The 13,297-nt window shown below is 35.7% G+C and overlaps 2 protein-coding genes and 1 long non-coding RNA gene across 8 annotated transcripts in view; 2 read left to right on the plus strand and 1 right to left on the minus strand.

The window, feature by feature from the left end:
• The window catches only part of LOC146454176 (perlucin-like protein), an 85,229-nt gene that overhangs the window by 10,618 nt on the left and 61,314 nt on the right, over window positions 1–13,297 (plus strand). The window lies entirely within an intron of this gene.
• The window catches only part of LOC146454177 (uncharacterized), a 25,960-nt gene continuing 12,663 nt past the window's right edge, over window positions 1–13,297 (plus strand). The window contains exon 1 of the long non-coding RNA XR_014859314.1: window positions 1–233. This is a non-coding gene — a long non-coding RNA (uncharacterized LOC146454177). The remainder of the gene's footprint in view (window positions 234–13,297) is intronic.
• The window catches only part of LOC146454178 (CD209 antigen-like protein A), a 12,130-nt gene continuing 4,394 nt past the window's right edge, over window positions 5,562–13,297 (minus strand). Inside the window, exons 1-6 of one of the 5 annotated variants that reach the window (XM_085095792.1) lie at window positions 8,882–9,391; window positions 8,770–8,810; window positions 8,651–8,698; window positions 7,847–7,929; window positions 6,738–6,823; window positions 5,562–6,218 (exon numbers count right to left, since the gene is read on the minus strand). In XM_085095792.1, coding sequence (XP_084951918.1) covers window positions 6,821–6,823; window positions 7,847–7,929; window positions 8,651–8,698; window positions 8,770–8,810; window positions 8,882–8,982 — 276 coding nt within the window. In that variant the 5' untranslated portion in view covers window positions 8,983–9,391 and the 3' untranslated portion in view covers window positions 5,562–6,218; window positions 6,738–6,820. The other 4 variants (XM_085095790.1, XM_085095793.1, XM_085095789.1 and 1 more) reach the window with 4 other exon arrangements.

Genomic DNA, 13,297 nt, shown 5'->3' on the forward strand with positions numbered 1-13,297 from the left:
TCTAAGCCCTAAACTGTTATTTGATGTCAGTTCCAATTTACCACAACCGACAAGAAAATAGGAGTCAAGTAGTTTTGGAAATGGCTTTCCATATAGCACAGGTAGTTCCATTTGTGTCATCTTAATGTTTCAAGTTCTCCCGGGAAGGCAATCTATTCAAACGCCGTATCAACGTCGGTAGTCAAGATCAAAACGAACTTTCACTCCAGCGAACAGGAACCTGATATTAAATGGTGAGTTAAATTCTTTCCTTTAATGAAACATGGAATAGGATAATGAGTTATTTCCGGAGGCGCTCGTTTCAATGTGATCGAAGCAACTTGTTTGTGTAAACAAACACTTAAGTCAATTTTAGGTCACTTAGCGCGCGATCACGCAAAATTTCTTCAAATTGGTCGACTGATTCTGGAGCGCTCGCCAGAAAACCCAACCAAACTTTTAATGTACGTGAAAAAATTATACCTCAAGGCTTCAAAACCACAATTTGGGGCAATTTGGAGGATTCCCACTTATCAAGAGCTCGATTTTAGTTTTGCCTATAAATTTTCGTATTTGTGAGCTCTTGTCAACTGAACATTTAGAATCCGCTTGATAAGTGTTGACTTTTCATTTCAGAACCAGAAATCTGACCTAAATAGAACGTTAGATGTCCATTTTATAGAAATTGAACGTTAGATTGCCGATAGAATCGCCTTTTTGGTTACGCGAAGCAGTTTTTTTCGGGCGGTCGATTTTCCCTTGTGAGGCGGCTAATTTCAGCCGTCAGAGGGCGAAATCGAAATTCTCGAAAAAATCCAAAAATCGGCCGTATTTCGAAAAATAAACCCCAGCAGGTTTGTAAACTCATTGATATCTATCTACAGACTGAAAATGAGGGTAGGTTAGGTTTTCTACTGTGGCCGCGAATTTTCGATTTTGCTTGATTCTTCTGTGCATTTGCACATGCACATTTGATAAATGTTAAATGTTAACATCCTGATCGGCATTTGGAAGTAACAAGCGCAAGAGGGTAATTGAAGTAATTTGTTTGTCAAAATCACCGTAAACTAAATGAAGGCTGTTTTATTAACGGATTATATTATTGCTATTGTAATCCTTTAAGAAAAAATAAAATAAAATAACCATAACTTCATAACGAATGTTTAACTTTATTGAAGTGTCAAAATATTTAGTCCTGTGGACTAATTGGGGACAAAAATCAAAACGAACTTAAAAGATAAATAAAACTATGTACAATCATGCTAAAACTACGTTAAAATTCGCAACCATTGACAAAATTCATATACATCCTAAAATACAAGTATAAATCTATGTAGTTCTACATTTACAATTATAAAATCAATAAAATCCAAGTGGAACAAAATAAAAATGCAACTTATGAAAATTCTAGCACATCCATGTATGGAAGCTAGTGAAAATTGCTTGTTTCGAGACAACAAGAAATTCCATTTAGCGAGATTCTGTTTTCTAATCTTTAGAGACTTGATTAGTAGTCAGCATTCTTTTAAGAAAATGCGTCGTAAGTATATATTATAAATAATCACATGAGGCCGAGTAGAATTAAGGATTAATTTTCACGCGTATTATACAAGTGAAAATTAAACCTTAATTCGACGAGGACTCATTGCAATTATGTGTTTATAAGATAGAGGGAAAATTTTCTTAAAACTATCAAGGCGCTTCGTAAATATAAAACAGTCAGCCCCGCTGACCTGGAGTAAAAACACCCACCCGTGAGTAAAAAAAAAACGAAAAAACAAACAAACAATTCACCTGTCTCTTAACTTACAAATCAGACAAAACGAGAAAAGTTGATTACCACGACATGTAATTAAGAGAAAATACAAATTTAATTCATAAGCAAACTAACGAGAATAAAACAACCTGTAGCTGCACTGTGAAGCTTTCTACCACTTGAAAATCACACGAACACAGATCGATAAAAATAGCAAACCGTGGGTCCAAAGAAGGAACTCGCAGAGTAATTTGTTCCACTGAATTTGACCTGCTTCTTCTTACCATAAAAACTGAGCCGGGTACTGCTATTATTGTTCGGTTATTGTTTGTTGGAAGAAGCCGTAGCGAGGTGAAAGCACTTGGTCGCGGGCCTCTCGTCCATGAACGATTTCAGTTTTTCAACCGAACAAATCCGATCAAGTTTTAACTTTTGACACAAATAATCTTTTGCTGTTTTTTCTGAGAAACGAAAGTTCGCCTTCCGGAGTTTTCTTTTAGCTGTAGCACTTGATTTCTAAGTCTTTTGGCACGCATAACCCGGCTTAAAACTCCAAAGTACTAAAAAGATGTCGTTGTTCTTTCTGCACAAAATGAAGAAACCAACTTAATGTAGAAATGGCGTGCTCAGCCAATGAGGAGCAAGTATTTTCGGTGTTCGACCAATCAGCAGTGAGTAATTTTGCCCTCTGTTTCGATCAATCAGCATTCAGTTATTTTGCCCTTTTATGTTATAAAGTCAGTAAATCGAGTTGTCTTTTATTTTATCCTGACAATTTTGCTTTAAGTTGAAATGTTAATAAATAAACTATTAAGCGATCACTTGCAAAACTACCCAAAAGTAGTCAATTAAAAAAAAAAGTCCTCAAAATTAAATACCATGTAAGTTGTCTATGTTAAAGGCACTGTCACATAGATTTTGCTGTATGTTGGCCAAAACTGCTGAAGTATTTGAAAATGAACCCCTTCTTTTCTTTAACGTGAAATCACGGTTAGAGAACCTGGAGGGAAATATGAAATGATTTCTCTGAGGAAGTAAGGACCTATATTTCTTTTTAACGATTTTTCCAAAATGAAATGAAATGGCTATTTTTTCCATGTTGTAAACCATTTTCTTCCTAGCCATCCGCAGACAGAAATGATTGATAATAGTTTCTGTGCATTAGTAGGGTTATTTTTAACAAAATTTTACCATTATTGTAACGTGTCCATCGAAACAGATATGTTTTTTCGCTATTCAACGTGACACTAAAAACAGGTGACAATACTTCTTTAAAAATACATGACTTGATTTATCACGGCTACCCTGGAACCGGACTACTTAGCAGTATATGAGGTTTCTAAACAGTTCCTCTACTGCTGCCGGCCCGCTCTATGAAATTCAAATTCAAATTCTGTTAATTACCTTAACTCCCCACCATAACCCCTTCTAACTGCCTCTGTATCGTCCACCTTCTGGCCTCGTCAGAATATTGTTACCCTCCATATAGAGAACATGGGAGCATAGGTCAAACAGTCTCAACCTCTCCTCCCTCCTCTACAAAACCCAAAACAAAAACTTAACATCCTCGCATAACAACAAAAAATAACTTAAAGATAACCACTATAGTCTATAGTTACGCATTTCATCAAAATTCTGCATGAATTTCCTAATCGGCTATAACGTCTGCCCATTCCAGAATTCCGGTATTGGTGTGAAGACATGAGGTACTGAGAGGGACCGTCACTGCATCCATCATTAGTGAATTGTTAATCTTCGTTTATGAACCAGCATTGTTTTGACAGGGCGAATGTGTTAACACCACGAATAACCAACATCTTTGAACATCCGGGATAAAAATCGATTTTTAGTCTGCATAGTTCTTATATTAAGGCTCACGGAGTATTTCTTATGTAAGTGGCGGTGCCGCTTATTTTACTACGGATGGAATCTGCGGCGGTATCTTAGGAAGGTCCGAGAACGGTGAGATTTCTCTGGGAGATTACCTTGTAAAACAAAAATATTGCTTTTGCAAATGTATGATTATACAGGAAAAGAAGATTATAGCAAGGGTTATTGAAATTCAGAAAAAAAAAAAAAAAAAAAAAAAAAAAACATTCGGGCTACTGCACAATTTCCAGTGGCAGTTAAGCTTCAATCTTGGAAAAATGTCATATATTGGTTTGAATTTTCAAGGCTTTTAGAACTATCGTTGCTCATTATTAAAATCTGAACAATGAGTTCTTACTCCCAACCTTCCTTCTGCATTCCAATAGTTCTTGCTTTTCCATTATAGTCATGAGGCCCGCAATAAGCTTCTGTGATAGGAACTGAAAACACGCCACTTCCAGGGACTTAAATCCGCTCCAATTCAAACAATTAATCTTGTTTGCACTTACTGAAATACCTGAACGAAAATCTTTGTCCTCGTTACGTTAATTCAGCTTACCTGAGAAAGAAGTGAAAATAGATTTGCTGACATATGAAGAGCACTGCAGGCGATTCCTTTGATATTAAAAAAAAAAATAATAATTAAAAAAAATCAAACATGGCTCAACAGTATCTCATAATTTTAAACATAAAATAGAAAAGAATAGTAGACGGTTTCCAAAAAAAGGTGATCAACTCAAGTAACTGAAATTGCTTCCAATATAAATGCTGCGAGCCTATAATAACAATTTAATAATTCATTGACTAATAATGATCCCACATTACCCTATTAGGCACGGTTAAATCTTTCCGGAAACGTTTGTAATTCACGTGACATTTGCTGTTTTAAGTACAGTGCGTACGCGTGCAGGTCATCAAAAATCTGGTAATTCATGAATTTTTTTAATGTCATTTTCAAGGCATGGAAATACGTGGAATTTAATTTTGGGTCATGGATAGTCATAGAAAATGATGTTTATGGTAAGAAAAGACACTTATAAGGCATTATTTCGAGGAATAAAAAAGCAAGACAATGAATAAAAACAAAAAGAAAGCTACGGATTTTCACCCAGTATAAATAAACACTGTACATTTCAAGACTTTAAGATGAGAAGACTTTCTCGTGAAAGCCTTTTGAAAAAGATATGGGAAAGGTCATGGAAAGTCATGGAATTTTAAAATTCGAAAAGAGTAAAAAACCTATTTGAGGATAATTCTGCTCGTGAATGGTCTCCACCGGTGAAGGGTACTCTCATGCTAAGTACCTTTTTGCCTTTTGCTTAAAACTTTAAAATAATTCACTGAGATTTATGTTCACCACAATCTAGAGAGATAATGCTCAAGTCTTGTCCAAGCCTAATTTCGAACTATACAGAATTTCTGGTTTGCTTGTCGAGCTGGGGTTTTAATAAAGGCCACTACCTGGTCTTTATTGGACTCCGAGATATCACAGCAAGTGTTTTAGGCTCTAAGGTTTTTCGAGATTTTAGTCAAAACTATTTCAAAAGAAGCGACTTTTAATAGGGCAATTTCCTGTTACCCACACCTTTTTCGTAAAGCTAAAGTTTTGCTAATTTTTTTATGGGAAAATGTCGTCAATCACAAACATTGAAGTTCCAACGATATAGTCCAGTTACAAATTCCTTTATACACACAAGGAATTAACGGGATAATTCTTAAATTGCTAAAAGAGTGCAGCGGACAAGCTTATGATTTAGAATCTTATGATTCTCTTAGCCAAATTTCATAGGATCCGACTGATGTCCTATCCATGGTGGTGTGGGGGACTTTAGACAGGGATAGCAGTAAGACCGTCACATATTAGGAAGATTGGAAAAATCTTCCTCATCCTCTCCGTTGAACACTACCAATCCGCCGTGGAGTTATTACTTGAAAAGCAAATCAATTTCTAGAAACATTTGTCCAACACCTTTTTTTTATTGGCGACTCAGCATTCACCCTTAACCTACAATGTTTTTGACAGTGTATTGAACGAATAACATAAAATGACTCGCTCTTACAATTATCTGGAACTGATCAGTTAATACATCAGACAAAGCGACCTGTTAACTTTAACATAGTCAATTTTAATCAAACTTTAATTTAAAACTTATATGCGAGTCTTGCTAACGAGCGAGCTTGCCACATCAGATAGGCCTCTCGCAAAGAGTAAGGAGATCCCTGTTATTCCAAAATGAATAACCATTCAGATTGCATGGATCATCATTCCACTGTCCCCCATTTTTGAGGAAGACAGCATCCTCGTTGCCTTTGGCGTTATTTGGTTCCCCACTCGCCCAGTTCGTATACTGACCCTGTAGTGGGGTGCCATCAATCCAGTAGAACATAGAGTCACTTTTTCGCTGGAGCCCAATCCACGCGGCCACCGTCGTGTCTGATAAGCGATCTTCAATCAGGTTTGCAATAAACTGATTTTCCCCCTCGGAACTGATTACAGCAAGGTCGGATCCCATGGTCTGGCATATCAGCCGAGAATCACTCCACACCTTGGTTGTAGGATCATCGACGTAATAACAAGACTGACCATATTTAGACCAGCCAGTTGGACAGCAACCTAAGAAGAACAATAAGAAATAATAGATTAGAAAATGCAATCGATAAAAACTAAATTATTAACCTTCAACCAAAACCCAAAAGGGGGTACTAAGATAATGAAAATGACTAAGGTTATGATGATGGGATAATGATGATGATGACCCTGATTTTGCTCCTAATGATGATAATGATGACGATGATGATGATCCATGACCAATTTTTTCTCTTAAACAAATGGAAAGGAGAACTTAAGTCTCTATTTTTTTAATGGGCTTATTATTAGAAACAAGAGGCCCAAACTTGTTTAAAAACTCTTTTTCCACGCCTTGTTTTTTTTTTATTGTTTTCAAGGCGTTATCTACAGTTTTACAAACCAGAACATATGTATGTATGTATATATCACGTTTATCTTGCATATTCACTGATTATGACGACATGGTGTCCTCGAAACGTGTAAATTTCATCTTAAAATATTTGTCAAATTCTTCAGTTACTGTTATTACTAATACTGTTGTCGTTTGTTTTGTGTTGTTGTTACCAAGATTTACGGGGTCTGCTGTCCCCATCACCAATGGCAACGCCAGAAGAAATAACACTGCTTTCTGGGTAGTCATCTTTGTTTTACTGGGAAAAATAAAAGAGTGCGATTGGTTATTTTCTTTTTTATCGAATTAAGACAAGTAGTATAAGTTGCTAAACGAGGTGCAGTATCAACAAAAAGCTATCATCCAGCTAAAAAGGGTAATTAAGAGACAACTATCATATTTTTTTATTGCCAATAGCAATGTTAATTTTGTGCATTATCAGCGATGAAGCCAGGTTGAAAATTTCTGCTAAAATATATCTCAGAAACCTTATCCCAAGGTCTTGGTCTCAAATACCACAGAAGCCAAAAATGTGTGTCTTTTCAGGGTGAGGCAAATTTCCTTTCTACGGCATCTGTAAATTTCAAAACATGAAGCTGTTAATAAAAAGCTCATCAGGGTCTTTGCTCAACCTGGTTCTCGTTCTTGCGTAAAAGTAAATTTCTCAGCTCTTTGCTACTTTTACACAACTGCCATGCGACTAGACCAAGTATGGTATCTTAAGTCGCCTACAGTCGCCCAAAATCGCTTAACATCGCCTTAAGTCGCATAATCGCTTAAGACAGGAAAAAAAGCCCTAAAATTGCCGCTAGAACATAAAATTCCTTATTTAAATATAGCAAATATGAATCTATTTTCTTCAATAGTGAAATCACTGGGTTACTGATGTCTGTCAGTAACTCGACTGGTAATCATAACCGTTATATAGTATCGTATACAAGGCCTGATTGTTACACATTTTCAACACAAACCCCAAATAAATGGTACAAGAATATTATTTCGCTGGCATGGCTCCAATTCTTTTAGTTTAGGTTGAATACAACCAAGAGGAACTGTACGGAAGATAAAATTATCCACAATCAGTTAAATTACCGATTTAAAAACTGATCAGGTGCCATTGAACAGTGCATCAATGTAAGGAAGAATAACTTCTGGATATTGACGTGACTAATACATTGGCGATAGGCGTCTATTTCACAACAGCATTTAACTGAGCATTTGTTTGAATTATATATTATCGTAAACAGGCGAAAGGGAAGAAATGTGCCAGGCGTTCTCTGGCCCGGCTGAAGGTCGTTCTCACTGATTTCCTTGGATTTGTTTCTTGCTGCAGTTCTTCATTGACAAAACGTTTCCTGTAATTAACTATTAATACAAAATGTGATATATCAAACACCATCGTTGATTAATTTTCTTAAACAGCAACCTCTACGGAAAATCCCAATCGCAATCTTTGTTTATCCCATATTCGATTGGAGCGTTACTTTAGGTGGTATCTTCAGTTGATACATTTCACCTATTTCAATTGCCTAGGATAAATTCTTATAAGAAGTAAAATTACTAAAAATTTCAAAAGGTAAGGTATTGAGACTAAAACGCAGCGTGATGTCGTCTACTCAGAGACTTGGGACTTGTTTGACTCTTCGCACAGCATGTTCTACTCAAAGGTACTCTTACCGCCCTAAATATTTAATATATAAAACATGACGTATTCGGTCATTTCAAAGATTGTAGTTAGTTTTCAAAAGAAACCATCTTATCGACGGTCGGTCGGTATTACTCAATCCCAAGCCCGTTTAGTTGATATGTTATCGATCCAGTTCGTTGGAGCTTCTCAAATGAATATTTGCCAAACAACTGTTTCCTAGAGATTTTGGAATATTTGACGGACATATAGCTACCGGTTTAAGCTGTTAATCCTTGATCTGATCATAAATAACTTCGTGTCTTATGATTATAATCGTATCAAGCCTTATTTTGTGAATACGTTTGCAAGAAAAAGTGCTATAGTCACGAACACGGATCAAACAAAACAACATCCCTTTATTGCAATGTTATGAGGTGAAAGATATGGATTTTTACTTACCCAACTGAAAAGTAATGATAAATCCGTTTATCTGAGACCAGATCAAACCTGCAAAAAATAAAACAAGGTCAATCGTCTTTGCCATTGTTTCACTTCATAGGTCTGACTTCACAACCTACCTGGTACAAAGCTGATTATCAGAGTTTCCCACTGATCAAACCTAAAATAGATAAAATACAGTCAATCGTCTGGGCTGACGCTTCAGTTCTTAAGTCCGACTTCACAACCCACCTGGTACTAAGCTGATTGTCAGAGCTTCCAACTGTGTAGTGTGTGCTCTTCTTCAGTGATGAATAGGTATATAGAAACAAGGGTGGAGAAATTGCCTGCATGTAACTTTTCCATTGGCTACTGATTGCCTCATACTATTTTAGAATTGTTCGAATGTAACAAACTGACATGTAATCCTGCTATTGGCTCCGACGATGATGAAATTAATCTACGATTGGTTACTGACGGAGTAAATAAAGCATGATTGGCCATTTAGAAAAATTACGTTCAAGGTGCCGCCCAGTATGAGTTCAAGGTAACTCTGACACGTCGCATTATTTAAATTATTCTGGAATTAAAAACAATCTAAGTTGCGGACAAAAAAGTTTTGCATTCACCCTGGATACGGTAGTTTTGCTGAAAGAAACAATAACAATGCCTGTGCTCACTTCGGTAAGATATGATATCAAACCTGTCAAAGATAAAACAAGTTCAATGATTTTGAGTCTTAACTCTTTGCTTACACCACTAATGACCCACCTGATCTCACGTATCCTCGAAACACCCTTAAACCAAAAGGCTCTTCCATGGCAATCGCAGTGATAGAAGGAAACAAGTTCTGAATAACCGGCTGGGAAAATCTCTCAAATGTAACTGCTGGCTTCTCAAATGAACAGCTAGTGATCGACGAAGTAATTGCTATTTGAAAGTTTTGGTAGCAAAAGTTTCCAAAGGAATCATTCCCTGCTGGGTAAGAAAGTCTAGGTCCCAGTCCACTTCTTCGACGCGAATTACTTTGAATATTTAGATAACTGGTTTTCTTTAACAATTCATCTGTAGGACAGCTGAAATTGAGTTTAAAGAAGGAGATCAAGTGAAAACTTTACATCGATCTTAATCAAATAAATATTCTCTGAAGTCACAGAAAAGCTAAGGAGACAGTAGAATTGTTTTTAAATACCTTAGTAATTGACAATAATAAATGCTGTTTAAATCAATCAGTTGAATCTTACCCTTCCAGACATTTGTGGGTTTCCTCAAAATCTTACAAAGATTTGGCTAATGAAGAATCACACCCTTTTATGAATGCCTTTGTTCTTAAGGAATGATATTTTTTTCAGGATAAGAGTATCCATAAAACCCATCTACACCCTTTTCTTAATTTAATGGTATTCATCTTTCTTTGCACAAACAAAACAATACATCGACGATCTTCCCCAACTCTCTTCGCTTGTACAAAAATTGTCACCAAAGAAATGTGGCAAGTTATTACACAATGCTGTATTGCCCTTGTACGAATACCTTTGTCGCTAAGAAATGATAATTTTCTATCTGGATAAAAGTATCCATAAAATCCATCTACACCCTTTTTTAAATTTAATGATATTCATCTTTCTTTGCACAAACAAAACAATAAATCGACGTTCTTCCCCAACTCTCCTTGCTTGTACAAAAATTTTCACCAACTGAAGGAAATGTGGCAAGTTATTACGCAATGCCGTATCACCCTTGTACGAATATCTTTGTTCCTAAGAAATGATAATTTTCTTTTTGAATAAAAGTTAATCCATAGAATCCGTCTATATACCCTCCGCTTAATTTAATAATATTTATCTTGCTTTGCACAAACAAAACAATAAATTGACGATCTTCCCCAACTCTCTTCGCTTATACAAAAATTTTCACCAAAGAAATGTCTAAGTTATTACTCAATGCTGTCCCATTCCTCCGAAGCGTAGTTTTACTAGAGTAGCTGGCCAAACATAAAAATTGTTTGCGGCGGTACTATCAAGGCCAATATTGATGCTTTCTGTCCTTTGTGAACACACTACAGTTCTTGTTATTGGAATTAAGACATTTAGATGGATTGTTTGTACCAAAATAGAGGTCTACGGTTGCACTCAGACCAAGACAAACTAAAATTATTGTACTTGTGTGGAGAGAGAATGTGGACACGGAACATAACTCATTAAGCAGCCAAATTCGTGTTTTCAAGAAGATGTAGCTTCTTACCACCTAAAGTGCAGGATTAAAGTTATCAAAAAATCATCATTCCTGATTGCGTTGCCGTCTGGGGCAACTGTTCAGTTTTCATGTTCGCAAATATCGAGCGTTTGCATGTTGAAGCCGCTAGAATTATGCACACAATTTCGCAGAATATTTCAGATTGTAATTTTTTTGGACTGTACTGGGTTTCAAGACCTAGGATACTTATATAAACGAATGCTAGCTATCGAAGTGGTTAAGGCTATACAAGGCCTGAACAAGAGATAAATATAACCAGATTTTACATTCACATTTATTACTTCCTTCTTTATTACGAATTTGCTATAATTTCAAACCGAAGTGAGGTTTAATGTATAATAAAAACACTACTGTTAAGGATTCTGAAGGGCATAATTAATTTGATATAAGCACAACTGTTTACTCTCCAATGCGACTACAGCCTGATTAAATTAACGGCACTCGGTATCTGATCTTATCTTATCTCATCCGCAGTTCAAAATATATGTTTCATATATTTAAATTCATTTACACGGTATCTTAATTGGCAAACTTAAAGTATACACTTCACAATAGGTTCACCTTCCGTTATTTTTTTCTTTTCTTTTCTTTTTTTTTAAGGACATTATTGTTCCTTCTCAAGCTACATCATAATCATTGTTTCTCACAAGTTCAGCTGAAAGGCGCATGACTACAGTGGAAAGAAAATTAGTTTCTTAAACACCTTTCATTAAGAGCGTGAACATTATTCCGTTTATTGTTTTCGTTCTAGTCTTTCGTTGTTTTATTCGTGACATGTTTCCAACGGGATCAGAAATTCTAATGCAGGAAAATGGAAATTTAGTGTTATTGACCGAGAACAAAGAGATCTTCACAGGGATAGCCATTCGCTTGGCTGGAAATACGTCAGGATTTACTCCTGGAAAAAAATTCAACCACAGAGTGGTTAAACTGTTTAAGTATAAGTTTACACTCTCGCTTTGTCGAATGGAATGAAAGGTTAGTGAAGGAGGGTGTAGGAAGTTGAAGGTATTCAATTACACGGTTAAGACTATTCCGTTAGAGTTTAATTTTCATCTCAACAGCTTCCAAATAAGTTCTGACGGCATCAGTCGCCCGTTCGAATTCGCAAGAACTATTGCAATATAACCTACAGTACATGCCCCGTTAAAAACAAAATTACCATGTCTTACTGGTTCAAAAAGCTGATACATAATAGTAAATTTTGTTATAATTTCTCGTGACTACCATCTTAAATTAAAGCCCGTTCATTGTTGTCAGGTTTGCGTCTGGTTATAAGCTCTTTGAAACTCTGCCAAGGTTGAGCATTTTTTTATAGTACAAAATGATGGACAATCTTATAAACACGATAAAACGTTATCTAAAGAAAAACGACCGAAAAAAATATAATATGAACTTGTTTGAATATAGCATGATGTTAGCTACTGAAATCGTTTATAGGGAAGGTAATGATTTTATTCAAAACATTGAAGTGCTAAGTTTTGCATTATAATGGTTTTTGACGGACTCATCGAAAGAAAACCCCCCCAAAATATAATATGAACTTGTTTGAATATAGCATGATGTTAGCTACTGAAATCGTTTTTAGGGAAGGTAATGATGTGTTCAAAACATTTAAGTGCTAAATTTTGCATTATTATGGTTCTTGGCGGACTTTTTACACCGCTAACAAAAATATGCGAGACATTTTTTTCAAAATAACTAATAAAATATTCACCTAAAAACAATTAGTTTTTATTCAAACACGCTGCTTTGTAAAAAGCTTATCAGTAAAATTTTATCTGCCTCAAACAAGAGGCATAATAGTTTCCAGTCGCTTTGAAGAGTTTGATCAGACCAGCGCTTAATGCCACACAGAGAATTATTTAAGAGAACAAGGAAACAGAGTCCCTTTTATTAATTGGCCTTGAATCATATGCATTTTAATTTCTGGTGAGCATGAATCTCTGAACTCTGTGTTATCGTGCAAGCAATTCTAGGCACTTGATCACTTTAACGAAGGTACATCTTTACAAAGACATCTGAAAAAAGTTATGAGGAGCCTGAAAGAAACAATAAAGTTGTGTTATAACGAAACTAAAGAGGCTTAGGCAATAGAGTTCAGGTTCTGTGAATATTTGGGAAAAGAAATTTCTTTGATGTGTTATACGGTAATTATCATGCGTTAAACATTTTAAAATGTAAATGTCTGCTCCAAAATATCTAGCTGCACAATAAAGAACTGTTTCCAATCGCCTGCTATTTCAGTTTTACCTTGTCAAATTCTAATTACTTAGTGGCATTATATCTACGAAGATGCATGATTTTCATTCATGTAATCAATATTCAGGTTCTGAATTTTATAAAAGTCTTATCACGCGTTCGCCATATTAACATAAACCTCCCCGCTGCGTGTTATTGTGCAAGCTAATC

Source organism: Pavona decussata, unplaced genomic scaffold (genome assembly GCF_977016875.1).
Source record: "Pavona decussata unplaced genomic scaffold, jaPavDecu1.1 SCAFFOLD_313, whole genome shotgun sequence".
NCBI classification, from domain to species: domain Eukaryota; kingdom Metazoa; phylum Cnidaria; class Anthozoa; order Scleractinia; family Agariciidae; genus Pavona; species Pavona decussata.